Source organism: Colias philodice, chromosome 24 (assembly GCF_061535455.1).
Source record: "Colias philodice isolate Cphi_HAF_F1 chromosome 24, ilColPhil1 Martin Lab GWU primary, whole genome shotgun sequence".
Taxonomy (NCBI): Eukaryota; Metazoa; Arthropoda; class Insecta; order Lepidoptera; family Pieridae; genus Colias; species Colias philodice.
This window is the reverse complement of record NC_143109.1, coordinates 4,868,473-4,896,397: the sequence shown is the minus strand read 5'-3', so window position 1 is coordinate 4,896,397 and position 27,925 is coordinate 4,868,473. Positions and strand designations below refer to the sequence as shown.

The 27,925-nt window shown below is 34.3% G+C and overlaps 1 protein-coding gene and 1 long non-coding RNA gene across 3 annotated transcripts in view; one reads left to right on the top strand and one right to left on the bottom strand.

The window, feature by feature from the left end:
- LOC149477708 (uncharacterized) overlaps window positions 1-10,919 on the bottom strand; it is a 298,415-nt gene extending 287,496 nt beyond the window's left edge. The window contains exon 1 of the long non-coding RNA XR_016317552.1: window positions 10,897-10,919. This is a non-coding gene — a long non-coding RNA (uncharacterized LOC149477708). The remainder of the gene's footprint in view (window positions 1-10,896) is intronic.
- Window positions 1-27,925, top strand: part of Abcd1 (ATP binding cassette subfamily D) — a 77,195-nt gene that overhangs the window by 30,553 nt on the left and 18,717 nt on the right. For both annotated transcript variants that reach the window (XM_089710241.1, XM_089710242.1), the window contains exons 2-5: window positions 24,495-24,780; window positions 26,391-26,522; window positions 26,802-27,003; window positions 27,678-27,909. In XM_089710241.1, coding sequence (XP_089566367.1) covers window positions 24,625-24,780; window positions 26,391-26,522; window positions 26,802-27,003; window positions 27,678-27,909 — 722 coding nt within the window. In that variant the 5' untranslated portion in view covers window positions 24,495-24,624. The remainder of the gene's footprint in view (window positions 1-24,494; window positions 24,781-26,390; window positions 26,523-26,801; window positions 27,004-27,677; window positions 27,910-27,925) is intronic.

Below are 27,925 nucleotides of genomic sequence, written 5' to 3'. Positions count from 1 at the left end.
ATATAAAGTTGAGAAGAAGACTTTTTATCACTTTTTTTGATATCTTATACAATTATTAAAGATTATAGAGGTTTTATACCTAGTTTTGAATAAATAAATGTTTACGTTGTTTATGTTTAAAAATTAACGACATTTTAATATCGTTCCTGGCCTTAAACCAATGTCAATGAATCTCTTTGAGGTAACGAAAGTGTTGTTACACAATACTTCACTTAACTTGAATACTTAATGTGTGGAGTTTTAACTTTAATCGAAGCTGAAGCGATCAAAGTATGAACAATTTATGCAAATGATTATTATATTTGATATGCTTTGCAAGGATCGTTACGGTTATTTTTCATTGATTAATTTATATTTTGTACAAAATTTTATCATGAGGATTTTTTGGAATGTTTATAACGAATCTGAATCTGTGTTATAAAGAAGAACTGAATGAATGAAAACCAGTATTATAAGCTTTATTAATATAATTTTGTTAATCATTCTGAATATAATTAAATAAACTTTTTTTTTGTACACTCAACGAACGTAACTTGAAAATAATGACGTCTTGTCTCCTGACATAGAAGTTATTGTTTTAAAATAATTAGACAATGTGTGAGCATTCAGATTTACTTATATGTACTTATTTAAATGCCTTGTTTTTGGAAACTCGAAAAGTATGTTGTGGTGTTAATTTTTTAAAACGAACTTAACTTTATTCGTCATACGTGACATTTTCAGATAAATATCGTGTTTTTAATGAAAGGCAATAATTTACGTATATGATTAAATGCGACATCCTCAATGTAATACATCGTTATCGTGAAGGTCGTAATTAAAGCAATTATTGAGATAATGCGTTTAATCCGCGTTTATTGTTTTCTTTTGTTGTCAACAATGTGGAATGAGGATTTGGTTTCGCTTTGTTGAGGTTGAGTAACCAATTGTATGATTACTGTGGTTGTTTATTTTTAGTCTTTGTCTCACTAATAGAATATGTAGGAGAATAAGAAAAAGAACTTTGAATAATGTCGATTAGTGGTTGATAAACAAAAGGAACATTTGTAGCAAGATCGCTAATTATTGATCTTATTAACTAATTCGGTGATAATTTTTTTTGACGTGACAACGTCTTATAATTCGATAGCCGGCTGCACGCACGAAAAAACATGACTCATGCGGCGTTACCTCGCTCTGAGGCGTTCCATGTAGGCTTGAAGTGCAAGCGACAGCGCGGAACGAGCGACAAAGAAGCACAATAGGCCGTTGTCACGTTCAACTATCGTCAGTAGTTAAGTAATTTTTTTATAAAGGTACATCTATAATACAAGTTTTTGCGAAAATTCTTCTCATATATGATATACAGTATAGATAATTATTATGTTCGTGTGTGGTAGTTACAACAGGTGAGAGGTGATGCTTATTTGACGCCTTTTTTCCGGCAAAAAGGGACCAGAAAAAACATCTGCACTGACATACGGTAGACGGGACTTCTAAAACAAAAGTCACGCATTGAGTTTCCAAAAATCCTTTATCCTACATAATATAGCTGTGCCCCGTGGTTTTACCCCCATTGCTCCGTTCCTATTGTTATAAGCGTGATGATCATATAATATAGCCCAAACCTTTCCCGATAAATGCTAGGTAAATAGTTTTGCAAATCGTACCCGTGTCTCGTGAAGTTAGCACATTCAAACATACAAATAAACTCTTCAGGTTTATATTATGTATTAGTATAGATAAGAGACATTGCATTGTTTTTCTGCCGGCCTTTTTTCTAATTCAACTTGAGCTGTTTGCGGATGACCATACTTTCAGGAAAGATATAAGAGGGATTTGGCTTGACTCTTATTTACTAAAAGCTTATTCGGTAATGTAATACTTTGTATTTATTTTTTGCAAATATGTATGCAAGGTTAACTAATAAATCATATTTTGAACGACCTCCATTATACATTAATATTTAATATTAATTTTCTTTGTCATTACAAAATTATAAAAACAGTTGAAAATCCTATTATACCTACTGAATATTTATTTTGACGGAAAAAAGCAATCAAATGCCGTTATGTATGTAGGTACCTACCTACCAAGTGTTTTTAATTTTCAATGCATCGTATTTTTATGTTTAAAACTATAGTAGGTATTATAGTAAGTAGAAATATGTATTCAGATAATTATGTAGAAGATTTAAGTAGAAATATGTATTCAGATATTTAATCTTTGATAATTATTTTGCTGAGAAAATGCAGTCTGTATGAAAATATTCCACCCCAAAGTAAAGCGATGTTCATTGAACTTGGCTATTTATTAAACGATCCTGATATTTATTATTCATAAAGCTTGTACAAGTAAATTTTAATGTTATTTTCCATTGCCTTTCAATAAATATATAACCTTACAAAATGTAAAAAAAAACCTTCAAATTTTTTTGTATGAAACTGTTACGAAATACCTATTACTTATGATTTACCTATTCAGTATTTAATTTTTTGCCAATTTGAATACTTAAATATTTACTGTAAGTTTTTCTTATAATAATATTATCAATTTAAATAATGTTACAGTGAAAGGTCACGCGTCGCAGTAAATAAGTTTATGATTTTAAAATCACAACACTTAATATTTTTAATTTACTTTTGTCATTTAAATGTCCAATGAAACTTTGAAATAGATTATTTTTATAGTAGAGCCATTTTAATAGGCAACATTTGACAGTTCAACAAAATTCAACAACGTAACCTAGTAACGACGACATAGAATAACATGATATTTCGTTTTGTTAGAACTGCACATTTGCTTAACTTTTTTCAATTACGATTACATATTTATAATAATAATGACCGATACAACTAATTTTAGGATTTGATTTTACTGATAGACCATTCTAAACATAATAAACAATTTCTGATTTAAAGAACTGACGTCGCTACAATTTTGTGTCAATAAACCTTTTTTCTTTTTAAATACCAGAGACGTTACTCTAAAAATCAAAATCTGACATCTAGAATCGAATGCATTGATTACTTGGGAATAAAAATAAAAAAAATGATCATAAATTATTGACATGTGTTTCAAGTTCGATTGACAAATGTTTCAAGTCCGTATCGATTAATTCACTTTAATCGATGTTTTTAAGCAGGTTACCACCCTATGAAGATAAAATTGATAGACGTCAAATGTTGCCTATTAAATTGGCTCGACAATAGAGATATGTATTTTGAAATTTCGTTTTATAAGGAACTCCCCTAGGCCACGGATTAGTACTATATATGTAATTATTTTAGGCCACGCATTATTAAATAGTTACATATTGGGACCTAGTCTAAAAATTTAAAACTTATCACTCTTTGAACAAAAGTCTAAAATATAAAGACAAGCGTCTTTATAAGAGTTTAAGATATACATATTTCAGACGCATATATTACATTTGCACATGTTCACATCATTATCATAGTTATTAGAGAGGTCAAAACGATCAAGTTTCTTAGTAATAACAATAATAAACGCCAGTCCTTTGTTTTGATGATGAGTTGACGTTGCCGCTTACATAATACATAATGCTTCCTATGTACAATAGAAATTATCATATTCTAAGGTTCATGCTGAAGAGTTTGTTTGTTTGCTTAAGCGCTGTATCAAGATTGCTTTAATTGGTTTACGTTATAAAATACAATTAAAATGATCTATCATTTATTTCTCCACTATTAACATTAAAGAAGATGTGACAAAGGCGTCATTAGTACATAATTACGGGTTCCACAGTTTTGTATGTTTGTTCGTGGATATCCATAAGACTGATGAATAGGTACGTATATTTTTACATAAGAGTACCTACTTTCCACGTGCTTTTGAAATATGATACTTAAAAAATATAATATGGCCAACAAAGAACAACAGGATTTTGTTGATATTAGATTGCATTTAACAATCAAACTGAGACTAATGAGTGTTCATTGCACGCTATAATAAAACGAATACAATGACCTAAGAGTTGAATAATGGATAATTACAACTTATAAGTTGTCTGATGTCTCTTATCCTCCTCGTAAGTACTAAGATTTTTTGTTTATTTATCTGGGTATTATGTTTGCTAGGAAAACGTGCGAGCAATTGAAATATAAATATACCCACTCTATACTGAATACCTATTATAAAGAGGAAAGTTGTTTATTTTTTGTAACGATTCATATTTTATGCCTAATTTTTGTTCGATATTAAAAATTATTTTACCATTAGAAAACAACATCTTTATTGACACAGCAATATTTTTATCCCGTTTCAGCCTGGACGAAGCCGGGGCAACCGGCTAGGCCAAAATATACTAGCTGCAGTTCCCTGCTACGTTTCGTCTATGGCACATAAACGCTATATGGATATGAGATGAGGAAAAATCAAGGGAAAAATAGACAAAATATGGTGTCAAATTTAGCGAATCGAAACGCTACGGAACTTTTTGAAAATTAATACTCTTGATGTTATCTATCACAAACAAACTAGAAAAAAAAAATGCAAAGGCAAGGCTAACTCTAATTTAAATGGCATATATATTATATTAATGGTAAATTCAAATGTATAGGTACTTTGAATTTGATGGTCTATGAATTATTTTTATTACGCACAAGAACATAGATTTCTAGAGGACATTTACCTGTTTTGGTCAATGTCTTAGATTTAGGCCAAACAACTTCTACAAGAGATTAGTAAAAATTTACATCAGATGCTAGCAAAGATAAGTGATAAATTGTTGAATATTATGTAAAATTATGCACAAAACAATTATAAAAACGTTGCAATTAATATCTATACATATTGAACTAGTAGCTGCACCGTTAGAATGTTCCAGAACAATTTATCAAAATATTAAGGTCAAATAGTTGCATATGTTATTTTTTAATTTAATCAACTTGTAATTTTATGTAAATTCTTATTATTATAGTTTAATATCATTGCTCTTTATCGATTTCGCATTGAAGAAGTATTAATTTCAGAATTTGACCTTCCTGCCGACCGTGAACGTAGGTACCTACTCATTCTTAATTTTGCGTTTAGCTTTTAGTTTGTTTTATTGTTAGTTAATTTAAGTGGTACAGGGATTAGCAATGGTTTTAAACTGTGAGGAATATATGTAGGGTAAAAGTGGGATAGATGCCCCACTTTTTGAAATAGCCTCATAATTTTAAAAACATGAATCTTATACGAACACTTTGTATGAATATAGCTAGGTTAATTATCTGTTTTGAATTACTATATATATTTTTTATCCTATCATTTATAGATAATGTGTAATAAACATTTTTGTAGAACACCTTTTTTGAGGATAGATGCCTGCAGAGTGGGATAGATGCCTTACATACTCTATAAACGCGAAATCTAATAAAATTTATATGATAAACCAGCAAATGTCATGTTAACATAGTTGTTCTGTTGTCCAAGAATATACTTGCGCTCGCACTCCTTCTTTTCTTTTGTATTTTCGTGGCGTGGTTCTCCTACAATCAGTATAAGGGCAGATCATTAATAAGTAAGTATACATAACAAAAAAAAGCAAATTAAACGAGTAAAATCGGTTAACATAGAGAAAACCTCTGGCGCAATCAGGTAAAAATATAAACGGTACCTGTGATTGTCGATAATAACATATACATAATATGTATTGAGGGATAGATGCCCTTAGAGGCCCCTAAAGGCATCTATCCCTCGAAAAAAAAGGGGCAACTATACTTTTTGATAAGGATAGCTGCCCCAGTATTTTTTTTATTAAATAAAAACAAAAGAGCCACTATTTTCACTTAGATTTGTAATTAATGAACCAGTGTATAGACATAATAAGAAATATAGTGAAATTTATTAATGCTTATAAAGTTATGCAAAGGCAAATATCAACCTTTTTAAATTTTCGCCGCGGATATTACAACACGTACTAGCGAAACACGTCTTCACCAAACAACAGCTCATGCGTACCCGAGGTGCGGGGTGATAGGAGCTCCTATTTAAATCATTAATCCGTAGTCACGACTCTGGGAAGTGAGGTTTTTTGAAAATGAGGCATCTATCCCGGTGCGGCATCTATCCCACTTTTACCCTATACTATTACCGTAGTTTTACGTCCTGAAAGGTTTATTTTCGTAATAGCTCTCCGCCCGCCACTTCGCCCTTGTGGTCAAAGGAAATTCCCGTGGATTAGCTGTTCCCCGCGGTTTTTTCCGCTCTAAATATAGCGGATTTGTATCATCACGACCGATCTTGCCGATAAAACCTTTCTCGATAAAAAGACTATATTACAGTGAAATAATAATTTTTCAAATCGGACCCGTATCTGAGATAAGCGCGTCAATCAAGCATGCAAAGGAACAAACATACTCTTCAGTTTTATAATATTAGTATAGATATACCATAAAAACTCTGGTCGTGTTCGTCGTGTCTAAACTTTGGTATTTTGATTTAAGTTAAAAGTTAACTTAACCTGCTTTATAAAAATATACAATCGGTTATAAAGCTTACAAATTAACGTCTTTCATATATGTATAGGCAAAGTTAAAACACGTAAATAATGATAATATGTTATGTATTTAGACTTTGCTAATGTGCAATGTGCGAACCATTTATCAGTAGCACACGTATATTATCATGTAAATTCTAAATAACACAAACCGATTCATTCAAATATAAATGAATTGCAAAAAAACCTTACACCCAAACAAGAATGTTAGAGTTATTATCTCCTTAGCAGATATGCAATATTTTCCTCCTAACATTTAAGCCTCAAGTTAGGTCTTTCCTGTACTGTATCTAAATTTCCTCTAAATAACCTCGGTGACATATAAGTACTTGACACTTGATTTAGTGATATATATCTGATGATTTTTAAATACCTTCCGCGTCACCTGTTTTGAATTCACACCACTTTGGCAGGCTGTAAAAACTAAGATTAATTACAATGTAGGTACGTGAGTAATATTATTTGATTTGGGGACATGTTTGAGAATGAAGACGGTTTTTACGATTGATGATTAGTGATTACCTATTATTAATACGTTTTTGCTTTCGCTTCGCTAGTCACTGAAATTTGTGTATTTGATAAATTAGAGAGTGGTTTTATTTTAATGTTAACGACATGTCATTTGCGTAAATTGTTACTAAATTATAAGATCATGGAACATTAGCAAAGATTTAGATAGATTGTTTGAACAAACGCAAAAATCTTTAAAACATATATACGTTTTGGTAACATTTATCATCACTACATAGTATAAAACAAAGTCGCTTTCCCTGTCCCTATGTCCCTATGTCCCTTTGTACGCTTAAATCTTTGAAACTACGCAACGGATTTTGATGCGGTTTTTTTTAGTAGATAGAGTGATTCAAGAGGAAGGTTTATATGTATAATAACATCCATTAAATAGTGTAGAAGTACTGTTATTTTTGAGGTTTCTAATGTGATGTCGTAAAAAATTACATTTTTTTCGCTTATATTGCAAACGCAGGCTGAATCCTCCGAGTTTTATCAAAATAATGTACTAAGTATTATACACATTAAAAAGGTCTACAGAAAAGTCCGTGATGGTATATGTCTATCTCTTATGGATAACCCACAATAACTTTTTTTTGTCATTTACTTTTCACGACAAATAATGGCTAATTTTTGAAACGATTTTAACCAATACAGCATTAATCCTTAACCAATTAAATACCTTGAATACATTGTTCATTTAATATAGATCTATATGGCCCTTTACACCGTATGATTTAAGTGAATATTTTCGAAGATATTACAGATTTAAAAATTGCGGGACGTAGCGTTTGCGGCGGTACCGGCCGGCCGCCCGGCTATCTATTTTTTACACGCTTTTTATTAGCTTCACCTGTAGGTTTGTATGTTTGTTTGTAACCGACTTCTTTGGGCGCGATTTTGACCCACTTTAAACGACCAGATTTCGTGCAAACTTTGTAGATTTATTGAGGACCGATGACAATACACTAATTTGATAAAGCGTGTTTTTTAGTTTTTTTAAACTATTATTTATTCTGTAGTGTATTTAGTATCAGCATTGCACCCGTGCGAAGCCGGGGCGGGTCGCTAGTTTGTTATACAATTTATCCAATTACATATAAAACTATGATTCATTTGTGTGACAAGTGAAGGGTGACATTTTAACCTGTCGTTTGTAAATCCTCGTTTAATTTAAGGCTGCAGTCTAGCAAAATTGCGTTTTCAACAAGTTATTTGACAATTTTTTCCCGGCTAATGAAATGATAAACTGAATTTTTTTTTCTTGTTTATCAATTAGTGTTATATACGCAATGCGCGTGAATTTTTTCACATTTATAAAGTTACTTTATGTTACCTTAATCAGGCCTTCAAGATAAGTCTATTTCCCCCAAAGACATTTCGAGCTAAGTTTGTGCACTCACTACGTTGCAACCGATTACAATTTACACAATCTGATCAGCGCATTATTATCCTTATATAGTCGTTATTAAAAACTGCTGAACACAATTGCCGAAAAACTTATGATTTTCTTAATTAGAACGTTATAAATTCATTAAATTTCCCATTTTTTGCCTTACAAAATCTATTGATAAATACTGCTAAAAGTTATTTTTTCCATTAATTTATTCGAGTTGGTTGAAGACCAATGAGTATTAATCCTTTAAAAAAAGTTTTTTTTTAATTTTGATAATTCCTTAAATATTAAAAAATATTTAAAATAATTAGGAAAAATCCTAGCGAATTTCTTTAGTCGCGCTCCTTGGGCCGGAGCGTTCTGACGTGTGCTCTACGCTCGATTTTCCTTCATACCGAAGTGAAAGTTGCTCTACTTCATTAAATTTAATATTTTTGTTAATTGATTATTTTTATCTTAGTTTTGTGCAAATATTCGTATTTTTAAACATTTGATTTCGATATGGAAAATAAACGAAAAAAATACGCGTGTAACTACTAGAAAAAAAATTATCTTCGAACATAAAGTTAATGAAACCAAATAGATTGCAAAGGTGATTGGCAACAATTTCTTTATTTTACGGGGTGTCAGTAAAGGGATGTATATTTCTTTAAAACTAAAGTAAGCTCATAAATTTTCTTATAATATAATTTTTTTGAAGTTCCAAAAATGTTTATTTTTCGTTTGAGAAATACGAAATATAATATAAACTTGTATTGAGAACTTGAACTTCCCAAGTTCATCCGGGGAAATCCCCATACGGGGAAAATGATTTGTTTACTCCAAAATTGATCCGAGGTGTTTTAATTTTTTCTTCTAGTCATTTTCAACGTAGCGGCATGTTGTTTGATTATTAATTTTGTAACTTAAATACAGGATGTTGGTTTTATATTCTGATCTTACAGACGCGCTGACAAATTTAGTCCGCCATTTCTAGTTTAGTCTACCAACTCTAAGTACCAATATTAAAACGAATGGATTATCATCACATCATCAAAACTCAGATGTAATGGAAGATCACAATAACATAGAAAATTCAGTGGGTGTTGAGAACTAAACAAACACAAGTAACAAAGACGCGAAGAATAAAAAAAGAGGACGAAAACGATAATTCGTTGATGCTTTTGCTTTTCGACGTATTGTTAGGGTACATCACCAATCTGCAAAAAACAAAACTGATGATTCCCAATTGCTGATTAAAAATGAAAAACAAATAATCGACAACAGTGGTGAAAATTTGCTGATCACAATGAAACATCCTTCAGTGGTAGCAGATTTACTCATTTAAAATGTATCGGTGAACAGCGTAAAGGAGAGGAGGACAGGAAAACATTATGAATGTGGATGGTGGATTGTATACAGGTTGTAATCGATAAGTATGTGCAGGCGATTATGACGTTATTATTGCAGGTATCAAAAAACTTAAAACTGATATCGAAATTACTTTACCTAATGAGCAAAATGACAATAATAACTTTAAATTTATAAAGAATAGAAAAAATTCGATCACGAGGCGGGACTCGAACCCGCATCCTTCGCGCCATTCCGGGGCGGATGCCTGACCAATTTATATTTTTCTTTCTATTCTTTATAAATTTATATTTATAAAGCATTTGAATGCCATAAAACCAAAAATATAAATTCAACAAAAAAGGTCGTGTTCCATCGTTACAATATTGTATTCACTGAAAAGTGCTTCATATTGGTTGAAATGGTTGTTAATCATCTCAATAGATGGCGCGCGGTGTGTCCCTTCAGACACATAAAACTGAAAGAATAGAATAAATTCGATTGCTCTGGCGGGCACAGTATTACCATTATTTCCTACAGTAAGGAATCGCTTTTGATGTCGCGAAATGCCGCCGCCAGCGTAGGTAATGACGCTGCCACACGAAAATACGCTAGGGTTGCAACAAATGGGAAATAAAACAATTGTGATTATTAATATTATGATGAAATCTTTATTCATATGTACATTCAAAATAATTGCGATTATTAAATCTGATGTAATTATTTGTTCATAAATATATAATTACAGATATTGCACTGCTAAATATTATTTACGTGGACACTTTATTTTTGGATGTTCTTAATTGTATATTATAACATTTAACTAAGTAATGCATTCGCATTGGGATGTACAATCTGATTAGAAAATAATGAGGACAACATATATACATAGCTTTGATTTTAATTCAACAGATACAATTAATACAATCTTTCTGAAATATTGTTTCCTTCTGGGATTTCAATGTAGATTTACATCCGTAAACCGAACAGTACCTAAGTACCTATGTATAATAAAATTATTACACAAAAAATACGACTGCGTCATCCTTTCGCGCTAGGTAAAGCAAACTAAGCGTGTTTGCTTTACGCGGCCCGCGTCGCCCGACCCCCGCCAGTTCCCCTCCGTTTCTCTGCACAAGTACATTCGTCGCACTACTGTAGGAAATAATGGTAATACTGTGCTGGCGGGTCACGAGTGGCTGAGTTGGTCAGGCATCCGCCCCGGAATGGCGCGAAGGATGCGGGTTCGAGTCCCGCCTCGTGATCGAATTTTTTCTATTCTTTATAAATTTATATTTATAAAGCATTTGAATGCCATAAAACCAAAAATATAAATTCAATAATAACTTTTTAAAAGTATAACGAGAAATATCTAAAAAATTTACTTTATACACTCCCATATCAAAAAGGGAAAATGGGACTAGTAGAAGTTAAATGTCTAATTCCGGCAAAAGACATGAATGCGGAAGATGCGGTTAAAAACAATTAAATATTTGAAATACAATGCAAAAAATAACACTTTTGTCATTATAGATAAGAATCATGACTATTTTTTCTAAATTCAGGGACAACTAAACGTTGCAGAAGCAGAAGTCTGCTTATTTGCTGTTTGGACTGGAGTGAATCATTCGTTAAAAATAGAATATATAAAAAAGTATGTAACGTTTAGGCAAAATAAAATGATGGACCATTATCAAGATTTTACATAAATTGCCTACTGTCAGAATTGATTGATTCGAGACTTCAGCATTCGATGCCCATCAAGGACCCATCCTATATCATTCAAGCGATTAAAAAAAAAGAGATAAATCCAGTGCAACCGATAAAGCATCAGAATGCTAGCAAAAGATTTATTAGGTTTATCAATATAAATCTATATATTACACATAATATAATAAATCTGTAGAAGACGCGAAGACTGACATCCGCGCGGACGGAGTCGCGGGCGGAAGCTAGTCAGAAATAAATATCTTTTGTTTTCATTTAACACAAACATTACATTTTTTTTATTATATACAAAATTTGTTTATCCGTTTTATTAGTTAAACTGAACAACTTTCACTAAGAAACTTAGGTCGAAAAAAATGTATAGAGTTCTGCATTTTGTATGGAAAGCTTATTTTTTTTTATATTTCGTCCAAATTTCTTTGTAAAAGTTGATCAGTTATATAAACATGAAGTTGAAGATATCAATAGAAAGTATTCGCAAATTTTGTGTACTGATAAAAAAAAATCACCCGGTGTAATTTTCACGAAAATTGTTTCAAATTGTCATTTTTGGTACTTATTACGAATATTAAATTATGCATACGAATGATTTAATTTTTAAAAATTAAGTGGAGCAACTTTTCCTTAGTACATTTGTATTATTTACATATAGGATGACAGGATGCATTTGTTTGCACTACTAGACCAAGCCCTTAAGACATTTGCAATTTGAAAATGTTTTTGTATAGATAATGCAATGATAACACAATAATAATGATTAATTAGGGACATTACATATTATTTAATCAGTTATTAATAGTGTTGTAACTTGGTAAATTAAAAATTTAGATATGACATAAAGTTTTGAAAACATTTTTCCTCATTTATTATTTGAATGAAAAAACCTTTACAATAAAATCGTATAAAACAAGTTATATGTATCTGTATTTTATCAAGCGTAAATCACAAAGCAATTGCGATAATAGGTTCGAATAAATGTAATAACCGAGGCATTGGCTGGGTCATTGATGTAAGTGCTCTTGCAAACTCATATATACGTGTAATATTTCATATTTTCATTATATTATTGTGTTGTATTTTTAAACACACTGCTGTGCCGTTTTCGTGGACGAATCCGCGGGCAAAATCAAGTATTTCTGTAGCTAATATGTTCTGAACCTATATTACCGAAAAGTTTCATTCAAATCCGTTTAGTAGTTTTTTCGTGACAAACATACATACATCATCAAAAACTTTCGTATTTATCATATTAGTAGGACTAGCTTTTCGCCTATATAAAGCCCTTTCATGGAGAAAACAGAATGAAAATCGGTGGAGAGGACTTTTTATTTGTGTAGTGATTTTATTAATATTTTCAAATACGAGTTTCTTTCGGTGTTTTTGAACAGTTAATGCTCCGAACTGGTTCAAAGGCCTTGAAGGTGGGTCAAGGTGACAATGCTATCATGGTTTCCTGCGATATGCTTCACTGTTAAGCTGATATGCTTATGTTGTTTAGGGGATTTGTAAATAAAGTTGGATGGATTATGATGTGTTATGGTTAAAGGCATGAATTGGTGAAATTTGTTACAGTTATGTGTGCACGTGGTTTTATTGAAGAGTGTAGACTGTAGGGGAAACGGTAGGCTTTTTTGGTCCATATTTTGAAATAAAGCATATAGGGATATTTGCAAGAGATCACTGACCACTAAAAATAATATTTACGTGTCAGGGGACTTTGTGATTTTTCTGTATTTTTAAAGACATCAATAATAATTAATAACTACCTTCACATGGGACCTGTGATTATTGCATTTTATAAAAGAATACACGGAAGGAAGACTAAAACTTGGCAAATTACATACTTAAGACAACATTTACAGTGATTTCTATCAACCAACCATAACCTTGCTTTGAAACAGAAGGACAAATCAATAATCTTTATGCTTTATTTTGGTAGACCGTATACATTAAATGTACCGGTTATACATTCTATAAATCTAACAATATTTTTTCTAAATTGGAATCGGTCAGGAGGTAATTTTAATTTATATAATATAATTATATAAACTACTAGGTAGCTGTCCCGGCAAACGCTGTTCTGCCGTACTCTTACCACAGGGGTATGAAAAATAAGTACATGTTGACCGATTCCCAGATCTACCCAATAGGCGCGAAATTTCTTCACAATCTGCAGTTCAGCCGTTTCGGATGAGTATGCAGGTAACTAATATTGTGACAGGAGAATTATATAATATATAGGAATAGAGATTTCTATCTTTTATTTTACATTCTACGTTTATTGAGGTGGTAACGCCAATATAATTAAAATAGTAAATGTAGAAATTAAACGTTTATTGTTTGTGGTGTGTTCCTTCATCCTTCCCTACATACGAGCACAACCAATCATCGCGTGGTCACTAACCACGTGACACGTCCAATAAGACGTGAACGCGACGTGCTTGTCGACGAGTCAGTCGAGTTCGCTCCGTTCCTTCGCGAGGTTCGGGACTCGGCCACCGCCGGAGAGCTTCCACGAGGCTCTCTAGATCATCAGGCATTGTGCCCTTGTAACACCACCGGGGTATCCCGTGCCCCGGCCCTTGGTCGCGCTCACCGCCGCGTGTGTGTTTGTGTGGAGTGTGGGACTGGACGCCGTTCCTGCCCGCCGCGAGCTGGAGGACCCTGACCGCGTGGCGGCGCGTGTGTTCTGGACGCTACTCCCTCCGACGAGGTACGTGCCGTGTGTATCCTGTCTATCCCTCTTTGCTAACACCACGTAGATCTGAATACAGTCCACTTTCATATCGAGAATATATTTACGTATATTTTTATATTGGCGCGACCATTGAGTGGTACCTTCGACCCGGATAGTAACCATTGTTTGGTCATTCCGTTTATAGCCTGATGATTCCACCGCCCTTGTTAGGATACTCATTGTGTAGGACCTAATAAGCGATTAGTAGTATCTTCAATGCGAAATACTATTTAATATACCGCATATAATAGAACGACAATGCGTCTTCTACTATTCATATAAAATATATTTTAAACCCGCCCTTATTAGGATACTCATTGTAGGCCCTAATAAGCGATTTAATAGTACATTCATTGTGAAATAACTATAATATACCGCATAGATCGACATTGCGTCATCTATTATTTTTTGCTTAAAATATATTTTATTCCGCCCGTAACATTAAGTTACGCGTATATTATTATTAAAATAGTTAATTAAAACTATATTCATATCGTTTATCCGCAGTTATAACGCTAAAATCATTATAAATCGAACATATTTCATCATATTTATTTATCCGCTACCCGCGCTCGAAATTTATAACGTTATCTAGGTCATTCCGCGATCCGCTGTTATAATCCGACCATATTGAAAATTCATACTCTGTTCATATTATGCTTGCGTCGCTGACCTACTTTATTTAGTCGTATTACTTGTTATTGTAACTTGTATTGTAACATTCTCTGTTTGAATATATACTTTTGTTATTAAAAATGCCGCCTAAGAAAATGACTAAGTTACCTGATAGTGACGCTTCGGATGTTAATGATTCGGAAGATATAAATGATTCGCAGTTATCCATGTTATTAGCTAAACGCGAAATTATATTCGAAATGGTGCAAAGAATTTATGATTTGTCTTTGAACATTCAAAACAACGCTGCGCTTATGGAAAGTTTCCTTGACGAGTCCGCGCAGGTAGAATCATTACGCGATGATTATAAACAATGTTTAGATGAATATAATATTCGTTTATTATCATTAATTCCCGCCGCGAAACCTGATTATAAAAGCCTCGTTGCATTCGAGTCTTTATATAGCAGGATTAAAAGAATTAAATCGCAATATTCGCAACCAAGTCCGTCACACGGAGATATTAATAATTTGCATAAAAATAGGCCTAAATTACCGCCTATCGAATTAGTACCATTTTCGGGTGATATTCGCTCATTTCCGCTGTTTCTTTCGAATTTTGAATCAGTTGTTCATAACAATCCCGGCCTTACAGATGCCGAGCGTTTATATTATTTACTAGGTAAATTAACGGGGAAGGCCACAACTGTTATAGCTGGTATAACCCCCTCCGCTGAAAATTATAATTTAATATTACAAACTTTAAAAGATAAATATGATGATAAACGTATGTTGGTTTCCGCGTATTTAAATCAAATGTTTGATTTTAAACCTTTGCATTCTCCGTCCGCAACAAACTTTGATTTATTTACTGATAACTTTATTAGCGCAGTGCGCGCCTTACAAAATATAAAGTTAGATAATATTACAGATTTAATGATTGTTCATATCGCGTTGAAGAAGTTAGATTCAGATACTGTTCGCGCTTTCGAGACTAAGTTTGGTAGTGAAATGCCTACTTTTGATAACTTAGTTCAATTTATTCAAACTCGTGCGAAGGTATTAGAACGCATTCATCCTTCCACAAATTCGGGAATAAATAAACCGCCTCGAAAGTATAATAATTATAACCGCAGTTCAAATAATATCTCGTCTGCTCCGCCTAAGTATCAGTCTTACGTAACAACCGCTGATTCCGCATATAGTTGTCTTTGTACAAATATTACGCATCAACATTTATTTAAATGTTCAAGTTTTCACAAAATGAGTCCGCAGGAACGTTTGAAATACGTAAAGGATAGAAACGCGTGTATAAATTGTCTCAGTATAAAACATCGAGTTTCTAGTTGTTCGTCTAATTTTAATTGCCGCATTTGTAAATTAAAACATCATACGATGTTACATTTGAAACGCGAATCGTCCATTCCCGCGCCTGCGTCTCACCCCCCGCCGCGCAGCACACCGCCGTTGCCTGCGCCGTCACCGCCGTCGGGCGAATGCCGCCCTGACGTAATTGCGCTATATACCGCTAGCTATACAGCTGATACTGATAACGCATTTCAATGCAACGCGCCCGCGAATAAACAACATACTATTTTATTATCAACCGCTGAAGTCGTAGCTTATAATTGTAAAGGCGAACGGCTTGTTATTCGCGCGCTTTTAGATTCCGCTTCGCAAAGTCACTTCATTACGAATGAATGTTGTGAACGTTTAGGTATTAAACCGCAGAAAACCGAACGTACTATTATTAAGGGGTTCGGTGGTTCAGAAAAAATTGTAAATAGTAATTCCGTAAATGTACAATTTTATTCGCGTCTTGACAACAACATATCTTTTAATATTTCACCGCTAGTTGTTGATCATGTTACGGATTTATTACCTACCGCTGTTATAGACACTTCTGCCTTATCGAATATTTCGCATTTACCGCTCGCAGATGAGAGTTTTGGTACGCCAAATAAAATCGATTTATTAATCGGTGCTTCTCTGTTCCCTCATCTGCTTCTCCCCGACGTAGTTCATGCATCTCGTGACTCGTCGGCGCCCGCTGCATTGCGCACGGTGTTAGGCTATGTAATAATGGGTTCAGTACCCACCATACCTAACATACATAAACCGCCCTTGACGTGTTGTCACGTTCAAGAGACCGCCGCTATTGACTCATTAGTCAGGCGTTTCTGGGAGCTCGAGGAGCTTCCTACCGCACCGCCCGTTCAACATCCCGATGATGTTGAATGTGAAGAATATTATAAATTAACTACAACCCGCGATCCCGTGAGTGGCAGATATATTGTTTCGCTTCCATTTAAGGATGATTTCTACACTCTCGGTGACTCATTTAATATTGCCCGCAAGCGTTTCATATGCCTCGAAAGAAAGCTACAGGCTTCACCTAAATTAAGGTTGGCATATGATGACGTCATAAAAGATTATCTAACGAAGAATTATATTTCACCCGCGCCTCCGTATGATCCGCGTGACCCTACACCTATTTACATTATACCGCATCACGCTGTTCTGCGCGAGGATAAATCGTCGACTAAGCTGCGCATGGTTTTAGATGCTAGCATGCCAACTTCTGGAAGCCAGCGTTCATTGAATGACCTTCTGCATGTTGGGCCGAATTTACAAGGCAATTTGTTTACAATTATTTTAGGTTTTCTTCTCCACGCGATTGCCATGACCGCCGATTGCCGCCAACAGTTTCTGCAGATATTCGTGCGTGAGTTTGATCGTCGTTTTCAATGTTTTTTATATCGTTTCAGCCCGCAGGATCCGCTGCTTCTTTATCAATTTAATCGAGTTTGCTTCGGCATCAAGTCTAGTCCTTATCATGCACTGCGCACGGTAAGACAGCTCGTAGAAGATGACGGCGCGAAATATCCGCTTGCGAGTGGCATTGCGTCTTCCTCGTTGTATATGGATGATATCGCCTTCTCTATTCCCACGGAATGTGAAGCAGTTTCCGCGTCGCAGCAGCTCATCGATTTGTTTAAGGGAGCTCAGTGGGATCTTATTAAATGGAATAGTAATGGCAAAAATGTGTTAGATAATCTTCCCGCTTCGCACAAACTTTTACCCTCCGCGGTGGAGTTTGATAAGACCATGCAACATAAATTACTTGGTCTGCATTGGTCTACTGTTGATGATTGTTTTCATTTTAAAATTACCGCTCCCGCCGATGTGATGTGCACTAAGCGCTCCATCTTGTCAATTGCCGCCCGTCTGTGGGACATGATGGGCTTCGTTGCTCCCACAGTCGTGTATAACATCCCATCAGATAATTTCTACCATGTTTCTGGTATTGAAATTCCCGCTGACATTTTTTCGCGTGGCATTACGCCACAAAATCTCGTACCGCACCCTCTGTGGATCCACGGACCCCAGTGGGCTCGTTCGGACCCATCTGATTGGCCTCTTAGGAGTCTCAATGGTGAGTCTATTGCAGACATTCCCGAACGAAAATTATTAGCGCACACTGTGTGCCCGCCTATAAAGCATTGCGCTTTATACGATACCGCCCTTCGCGTCTCGTCGCGTCGTGTATTTTATATTTATAGGTTCCTTATGTTATTAACCCGCCGCGGTGTTATGATGACCGTAGAGGAACCTAATTTCGCTGAGAATAAAATTATTCCCGCCCTGCAAAATAAATATTTTGCAGAGGAGTATTATAATATACTCTTTTATAAATTTTATTCGCAGGCTCTCAACCGCTTGAGGCCTTTTATTCGCAACAGACTCATCCTCATCGGACGTCTAAGCGATTCCGCCCTGGAATATGCACATAAGCATCCAGTGATATCACCGCGCAATGATCACGTAATTATCATGATCATTGATTATTATCATATTAAATATATGAATATTATAACGCATTTGTTTCTTGTTATTTTAAATACCGCGCTTTTACTAGCATTACCCGCGCCGCAAGTCAAATCTGATCACGTCAGTTTGCTTGATAGGCATTCGCTACTGGACAAGTTAGTTCAGTCGTTTTGGAAACGTTGGAGATTGGAATACTTACACGGTTTGCAGGTTAGGCAGAAATGGAATACGCCTTCCACACCTATTACTCCTGGAACGGTCGTGGTTGTGATAAATTATAATACACCGCCCCTAACCTGGCGTTTAGCCGTCGTAGAGAAAGTACATCCTTCAAAGGACGACGTCGCGCGCGTTTGTACAGTTAGAACCGCCAAGGGAACTTACCTTCGCCCGGTCGTTCGTTTATGTCCGCTTCCAAGACAATAGTTATATCGCATTAGTATATTACCGCAGTTAGTTAAGTTTAATTTTAAGTTTTGCACCGCTTTCGTTTATAATTTCTTAGTTATAATACCGCCGTGACTTTAGGAATTTTTTTATACCCCGCTCGCTTTACGCGATCCTAGAGTCATAGAATTTGTTAGTTGTAATACCGCCGTGACTTTAGGAATTTTTTTATACCCCGCTCGCATTACGCGATCCTAGAGTCATAGAATTTGTTAGTTATATTTCCGCCGTGACTTTTAGGATTTTTTATTATCCCGCTCGCATTTTGCGCTCCTAGAGCCATAGAACTTGTTATTTATATTACCGCCGTGGCTCTTAGGACTTTCATTAACCCGCGCGCATTATGCGATCCTAGAGTCATAGTTTTTCGCTGTATCTTATGATTGGTTTTAAATGGTGACCCATTTAGGGCGGGTGGATATGGTAACGCCAATATAATTAAAATAGTAAATGTAGAAATTAAACGTTTATTGTTTGTGGTGTGTTCCTTCATCCTTCCCTACATACGAGCACAACCAATCATCGCGTGGTCACTAACCACGTGACACGTCCAATAAGACGTGAACGCGACGTTCGTGTCGCTGCAGTCAGTCGAGTTCGCTCCGTTCCTTCGCGAGGTTCGGGACTCGGCCACCGCCGGAGAGCTTCCACGAGGCTCTCTAGATCATCAGGCATTGTGCCCTTGTAACACCACCGGGGTATCCCGTTCCCCGGCCCTTGGTCGCGCTCACCGCCGCGTGTGTGTTTGTGTGGAGTGTGGGACTGGACGCCGTTCTTGCCCGCCGCGAGCTGGAGGACCCTGACCGCGTGGCGGCGCGTGTGTTCTGGACGCTACTCCCTCCGACGAGGTACGTGCCGTGTGTATCCTGTCTATCCCTCTTTGCTAACACCACGTAGATCAAAATACAGTCCACTTTCATATCGAAAATATATTTACGTATATTTTTATATTGGCGCGACCAGAGGTATAAAGTTATAAAACGTAATATATATAAGGTACCTACATAAAAAGTAAAATACTCGACTCCATTAGCAGTAAAATTTAATGCTCTATCGTTGATTGTTATTCATTTCCTTGTGTTAGTTTTCACTACTTTTTAGTACTTAAAAAAATTTTTTTTTGTTAAAATTTTTTGGATATTTATTTTATTTAAGTATCGTAGTTATTATAATAAGTCAAGGGAAACTAAGATACTTTTTGGTTTTCACCGTTTTTATATTTTTTTTCGTAAAAAATTATCATTTGTAGGTTTTTTATTTTATTTGTATGGTATCAAGATTTAATCAAGGGGAAGGATACATTGCAAGATGTAACTTGCGATGTTATCAATTTGAATCGTATGTATAAAACGTATTAAAGGAATAACTCTCGTTAACATAAGCATTATTATACGATAAGGAAACTGGATTTCTCGAAATGAACAGAACCACGTTGTATACAGTTTATTTACGAACAATTTACATGGATTTATGACTTCTTGTAATGTTGCGATTTGCGAATGATGTCGTGACAGAGACTTAATACGAGACTATTTTGAGGAAAAATATTTTATTTATTAACTTATATGATAATGGTTAGGGAGCCAGGTGCAAATTTGGTTAACTATTTCCTCTCAAGAGATAATTCGTCAGACGCATGAGAGTATAGTATTATAAAGCCTCGTGAACGTCAGCTGGCGCTCGGTTGGGGGGGTGAGCGGTTGTAGCCTCCCACGCACATAGGAAAAAAAATACATTCATTCATTCATTTCCTCTCAGCTAAAAATTTGTCAAATTGTAGCTAACCCAATATCTCAACGAAAAAAAATAGTCAGCTGGTTACAACATGGTGTATTATACGTCAGCTGGTGTCTCGAACATGAAAGTTAAATTTAAAGAAAATAAAACCGGCCAAGTGCGAGTCGGGCTCGCGCACAAAGGGTTCCGTAGCAGCAAATATAATAAATTACAGTTAAATCAACCTATCTCAAAAACTATAAGAGATACTTTGATCAAACCAAAAATCGTTGAAAGAGTTAATTAGCATGCATCACCTCTATTTTTTTTAGAATTTTATACCCCGTAGTTATAAAAATAGAGGGGGGGGGACATACTTTTTACGACTTTGAGAGCTGATATCTCAAAAACCGTTCACTTTAAGAAAAATGTTTTTTAGAAAACTTTATATCATTTTAAAAGACCTTTCCATTGATACCCCACACGGGTATGTACATCGAAAAAAAAAATTTCATCCCTCAGTTACATGTATGGGGGGCCCCACCCCCAATTCTTTTTTTTACTATTTAGTGTCATATTTTTGTAGCGGTTCATACAACACATATTCCCATCAAATTTCATCACTGTAGTACTTATAGTTTCCGAGTAAATCGGCTGTGACAGACGGACAGACGGACAGACGGACAGACGGACATGACGAAACTATAAGGGTTCCGTTTTTGCCATTTTGGCTACGGAACCCTAAAAATATTTTCCGTTATTTCCTCTCAAACAAAAATTTACCTGATGATAGCTTATATGTAACTGTGGATAAATATAAATGTCAGCTGGCTGTATCTTGGTGGAAAAACCGTCAGCTGATACGGGAGGCTACAACCGCTCTTCCCCCCAACCGAGCTCCAGCTGATGTTCACGAGGCTTCATAATACTATACTTTGATGCATTTTACTAATTACCGCTTGAGAGGAACTTGGTCATAAAATCTGCTGCTGGCTCCCGGACCATAAAAATTAAAATCGAATCTAAAATAAGCATCTGAAACTAGTTGTGAATAGTCTAACATTTGCTAATAGGGAAATAATATTTATTCATATTTATTTATTTTATAAATAGACGAATAAAATTATAATTAATCTGTCGTTGAAATTAAATGTTGATTCTAAAATAAGCATTTGCAACCTGTTGTGCAAAATCTAAAATTAGCGAATGTTAACTAATTATATGTGCATAATTTTACACCCAACTTTATCCTTAAAAGATCAAGAAATAAATTAGTATTGTCCGGTTTAAACTTGAGATGCTCTACACATTTTAATTGATATTGTAATATCCAACACTGTATGTAATTTAGAACATGCTAATTTTAGTTCATATTGTACATTATTTATTGAGTCTTCATTTGATCCTGCGGGAACAATTTCCATTAAGTATATTATATGTTATTGTACCTAAACAAACCTTTTTATATAAGTTGTAACATTGATGATTGCAAACATAATAAATGATGATGATAATAAGCATTATGTGAGTGAAGTGCAGGGTCAACAAAATGACGTTATTTGCATTAACGTCATGGAGTTCCTCAAGGCACAACTCTAGGACCTATACATTATTTAATAGATGACATTGTGAGTCGTGAGATGTGAACTATTTTTACAACAAGCTTATTTTATAAAGTCAAGACTATTTCCATGATCTCCATTATTCATGCTTTTATTGTTCTCATCATTAAAATTCTATTAACAATGATGACTATAATTTAAAAATCATTATAAACTCTGTTTTCGAATATCCTTGGTCACGGTATTTTTAAATTCAATTTTTACTTTTTGTTTATCTCCATGTATGCAATGTCGTTGTTTTGAAATAATACTTCTCAATTATAATATTAAATTTCTGTAGAGGTTTTCATGAAAAATAAGCATTTAAACTATGAGCAAACCACTAATCTGATAAAAATATTGAGACGGATGTAATAACAAAGATAATGATTAATGGCGATATCGGAGTACATATTTATTAATGAAGTACATATTAAAAATATTGAATCTCAAAATGCTTTGAATAAGCAGCGATTTTAAACAGATATTTATATTAGATAGACACCATTAATGGAATCTGACAGAAAAACACTTTGATGTTTGATTTTAGGATAATATGTAGGTATACGTATTAGGAATAGAATTATGAAAATATTTGATTGATTGTCCCTTTATCCATTTAAATATATAAATAGCTTTTCGCCCGCGGCTTCGCCCGCGCTTTCAAAGAAAAACCCGCATAGTTCCCGTTCCCGTGAGATTTCCGGGATAAAACCTATCCTATGTGTTAATTCAAGTTACCCTCTATATGTGTGCTAAATTTCATAGTAATCGGATCAGTAGTATTTGCGTGAAAGAGTAACAAACACACACACACACACACACACACATACTCACAAACTTTCGCATTTATTATATGTATTAGTAGAATCTACTAGTAAGTTAAAATTTGAAGAGAAAATAAATTAGGATGACCGATGTGCTTCGATTGCAAATGTATAAGTGGGACAACATGCGAACGGCACCTACCCATTTGAGATTGTATTTATTAGCGCCGATCCTGCGCAGGTACAGCAGCTAAGAAATTTTCTATCAGTTTGAACCTCAAGTCACGTTCGATTATAAAAACTTTATTTGAATGTATAATTGTATAATTGTACTATGTGAATGCAAAGAGCTGCTGCGACCGGTTGTCACTTAAGATTTTTTACATCTAAATTATGTATTCATGCGTCAGTAAAATCTTTTGTATTCGCCACTGTTGGTGCTAATTATTTTTTTATCGCAAATTGAAATTCACAATAACAATTGTACCTTGTTATTGGAATAGCAAAAACTTATTGCCACCAAGAAGGCAGATTTGTATTCGTCGAGTTGTATGAAACTGATGTTTTACGTAAATCATGGGGCTAAAAGGTTACTTCTGTCTTGTTATTTATTACTTATTAGTACATTTGGGTATATCCGTTTGAGGATCATGTAAAGGTTAAAATTTAAGGCAAGTGCAAATAGCGTTGTTTGACACTTTGAATGTGCCTTTTTTAATGCGTTGTTTTTATAACAAAACTTTATTATTTTCAAATAGAATAATCGTTTCTGTGCCCCGCGGTTTTACCCGCAGTGCTCCGCTTCTGTTGGTCTTAGCGTGATTAAGAAGCCTTGATAAATGTGCTAACAACGAAACGATTTTTGAAATCGGACCAGTAGTTCCTGAGATAAGCGCGTTCAAACAAACAAACTCTTCAGCGTTATAATATAAGTATAGAGTATAAATAAACTGTTAAAATTATTAAACCATCACGAAAAGCCTTGTCACATTAACATCTAGTGAGTTAAAACACGGTGACTAATGACCATGAGGAAGTCGCCTTCACAATATAATTATTGTTCTGACTATGCGATGTGTGTAGATATTAATTAGTGTTTTGAAAAGAATTTATAAGTACCTACTAATTATGAATATGTTTCCTAGTTATTATCTGATTGATTAATATTAATTATTGAAAGGAATATTCTTAAATATGATAAAATGAGTGATGAAAACTTTTTTCTACTTAAAAGATTAAACAATTTAATAGGCGATTTTTTATAAACCTTTAATGCAATAAGAATATTGTTAAAAAATACTGTTGTCTAATAATTTAATTTTTGTTTGTTACAGAAACATGGACGAGATGAAAATGCCACTAACAGAGAACACAACGTGAATTTACGTAAAAAATACGTAACTTGAATTCGAAGCTCCAAATTCAAGGAAATATAACACTTAATTTAAGGGAATAAGGTTCAAAATGCCAGCGATATTGACGAAGATACGCGAGCAAGCGTTCAGGGTGCAGCCAACGATCGCTGTAGGCGTCGGGGTCGGGGTGGCGCTCGCCGCGTGCGCAGTGTACGGCACAAGGGAGAAAAAACAGCCGCCGTGTCATAATAATAATAATTATAAAGTGAGTGTTTTTAAATTATAACATGAGGCCAGAAATGGCTTTGTAACTTGTAAGGGTGGTTTTCCACTGAGGATGCGTAGCGAGGAATGTGTTTGTTCCTCCTAAAGTCCTCTTCCCTCCTCTTGTCCTAAAGTTCCTCGTTAAGATTTACCGGATTAATGGAATCATATTCCTACGACTACTATACCTTACTATATAGAATTTAAAATTATGATATTAATAAAATGTTAATAACAGGGATATATACAAAAATATACTTTGATATATTTTCATTTTCACAAGTATATTTATAGAAGCAAGTATAATTAATATTATTATAACGTAGGTAATTAATTTTGATGTATGAAATTCTTATACATCATATTTAATCAACTAACTGCAGTTTACAATGACCTAAATTTTATTGAAATCTAAATTGCCTAACATCCAAAGTGCATGTTAAATGCATAACGGTATACTGCGTAAAGAAAAAATAAATAAAAAACAAAAAATGGCTGCCATTCGGATGTTTGCATATAAATCATTATGATGACGCAACGATAGTTACTTGCAAGGCTAATGTAAGTTTGCGGCTTCACTCGGTTGAGCAGGAATGTAAACTGATCACGTTTGTTTTATTTTTAGTCTTACATCACAGTGTTTATAGACTATATAGTTTATGTTTATAGATATAGGCTGTATTGAAGACTCCCTTCGTATTCTCCACAATCGATGGACAGCGGTGTTTATGTTTATAGATATAGGCTGTATTGAAGACTCCCTTCGTATTCTCCACAATCGATGGACAGCGGTGGAAAATATACATTGGGAGATAGTTGGTGAACTTGGAGAGAAAGATGAAGCGTACGATATATATTTTCATCATTCAAGGACCATTTTTATGTATAGCTTCATTAAAAAGGTCCTTGAAGGATACCCACTAATGATAATTGCCGGAAAATGTCGGTATATATCCATCTGCGGAGTTGATTTATCTCTATGACTTGTTGCACACATTTTCGAATTTATAGCTCTCTTTGTATTGATATAATTATATTTTCTCATGCTTAGTACAATTAATTTCGTACGCTTTATCTTCCTCTCCAAGTTCACCAACTATATCCCAATGTATATTTTCCACCGCTGTCCATCGATTGTGGAGAATACGAAGGGAGTCTTCATGTATTATGCTGTTAAGGATTTGGATTTGAAGATATTAGTATAAGCCTATCAGCAGTTCAAAAGTATAGGTTGTATTATAGGACCTTGATAAAATTATAGTTGATGGTGTCAAAAGATAAACAAAGATTTTTGTGTAAGCATAAACTTTTGTTGTTATTGTTTTTAAATATAACTTCTAAGAACTATTGTTGTTCACTTTTGGGTTCTTATTTAAAACTTTTTTCTTTCATACGCAAGTTCGGTTATTTCATAACATTCACAACAATTGTATTGTTAGATAGAATACTGAAAAAGGTCCTCCTCATATTATTAGAATAAGATTAAACAAAATTTTTAAATAAGACATTTTATAACACAGAAATTCAAATTACATTTCTACTAGAGGTCCTTAAAGTTTTCAATAATAGATTATATTTTATATTAATTCATATAAGCAAATAACATTCCAGGTAGCCAAAAATGGCACACTGCAAAATGTGGATAGCGGCAGTGCAGAAACCCAAACTTGCGGGGGGAGTTGCGGGGCGGAACAGTGCGCGCTGTGTCGAGGGGAGGTGGATACGGATAATAAACAGAATATTGTAAGTACTTGCTGGTAGTTGAATGGTTAGAAGAGATCCATGGTTTTACCAAATAGAATGGAGATAAATTAAAAATTATGTTCAAAATGTTGAAGATTACTCATGTGCACGACTGACTTATAAGTTGGTATAACCAATCTGACTTAAAAAGAGTGCATATTTCTTCATAAAACTTTACTACGCAATTGGGGAGTACTCGCGAAATCTCCAGATTTATTTTATGCTACCATTGAACTTAAAAATATAAATAGCTATTTCAAAATTCTACAAAATTTCCAGGAGGACGCCGACGACACGCAATCCATAGAAGAACACGTACCAGGTCTAAACCTGGAGTTCCTCCGGCAGCTGATATCGCTTGCCAAGATCATGGTGCCCGGCTTCCGCAGCCATGAAGTAGCGTTGCTCACTGTGCACACACTCTGCCTCTTCTCGAGGACCTTCCTGTCTATATATGTTGCGTCGCTGGAAGGTTCTATAGGTAAGATTTATTGAAATTTATTGTTCATATTTTTTTGGTCAGAAGTCATGTTGTTGATTAAGTAGTTAGTTTTTTAGTTTGAACATGTTTTTTTCTTTATTCAATCAATACTGTTATTGTTTACATCTTTTGTATTAATTTAAATATGATTAATGTTCTATGGTCAAACGTTGAATCTAAATTAATAGGAATATTAAGTTATGGAAAATAATTTGAACTGTTTTTCTTTATTTCACTGTAAATGTTTGAATCTATTAAATTATCTTCCTTTGTTATTTTCCAGACAATGAAATAACAATTTTTATGTTTATTTCTTACACTATATACGTAGTTATGTTATAACCCTGTGCAAACAATAGCAACGATTAGTCATGGTTTTATATCCATAACTGAAATAAATAATGACTCATTTGTTAAGGAAATAATAAATACAACATACTGAGATAATAACTCTTTCTAGAAATATAAGCATGATAACGTAATGTATACCTATAGTATATTCTAATGTTATTTGTTGGTATACAATCACTATATTGGACGTTGTCTGACCTTTTAGTTGTCTCTGTCACTTTAAATACATTTTTTGTACCTACTTGAAAAATGTAATTGAAAGAAAACATAAATAAACGCTATACCCAACAACACAAGCTAAAATGAACTCTATCTCCTTCCAGTAAAGCACATAGTCCAAAAGGACATGCGAGCGTTCGCCGCACTGCTCCTACAATGGTTCGGAATAGCTGTACCGGCCACTTTCATCAACTCAATGATAAGATACCTCGAAGGAAGATTGGCTCTTGCCTTCAGGACTAGATTGGTAAATCATGCGTACGAATTGTACTTCAAGAACCAGACTTACTATAGAGTGGCTAATTTGGATGCTAGGATTGAGAATGCTGATCATAGGTGAGATATTTTTTCG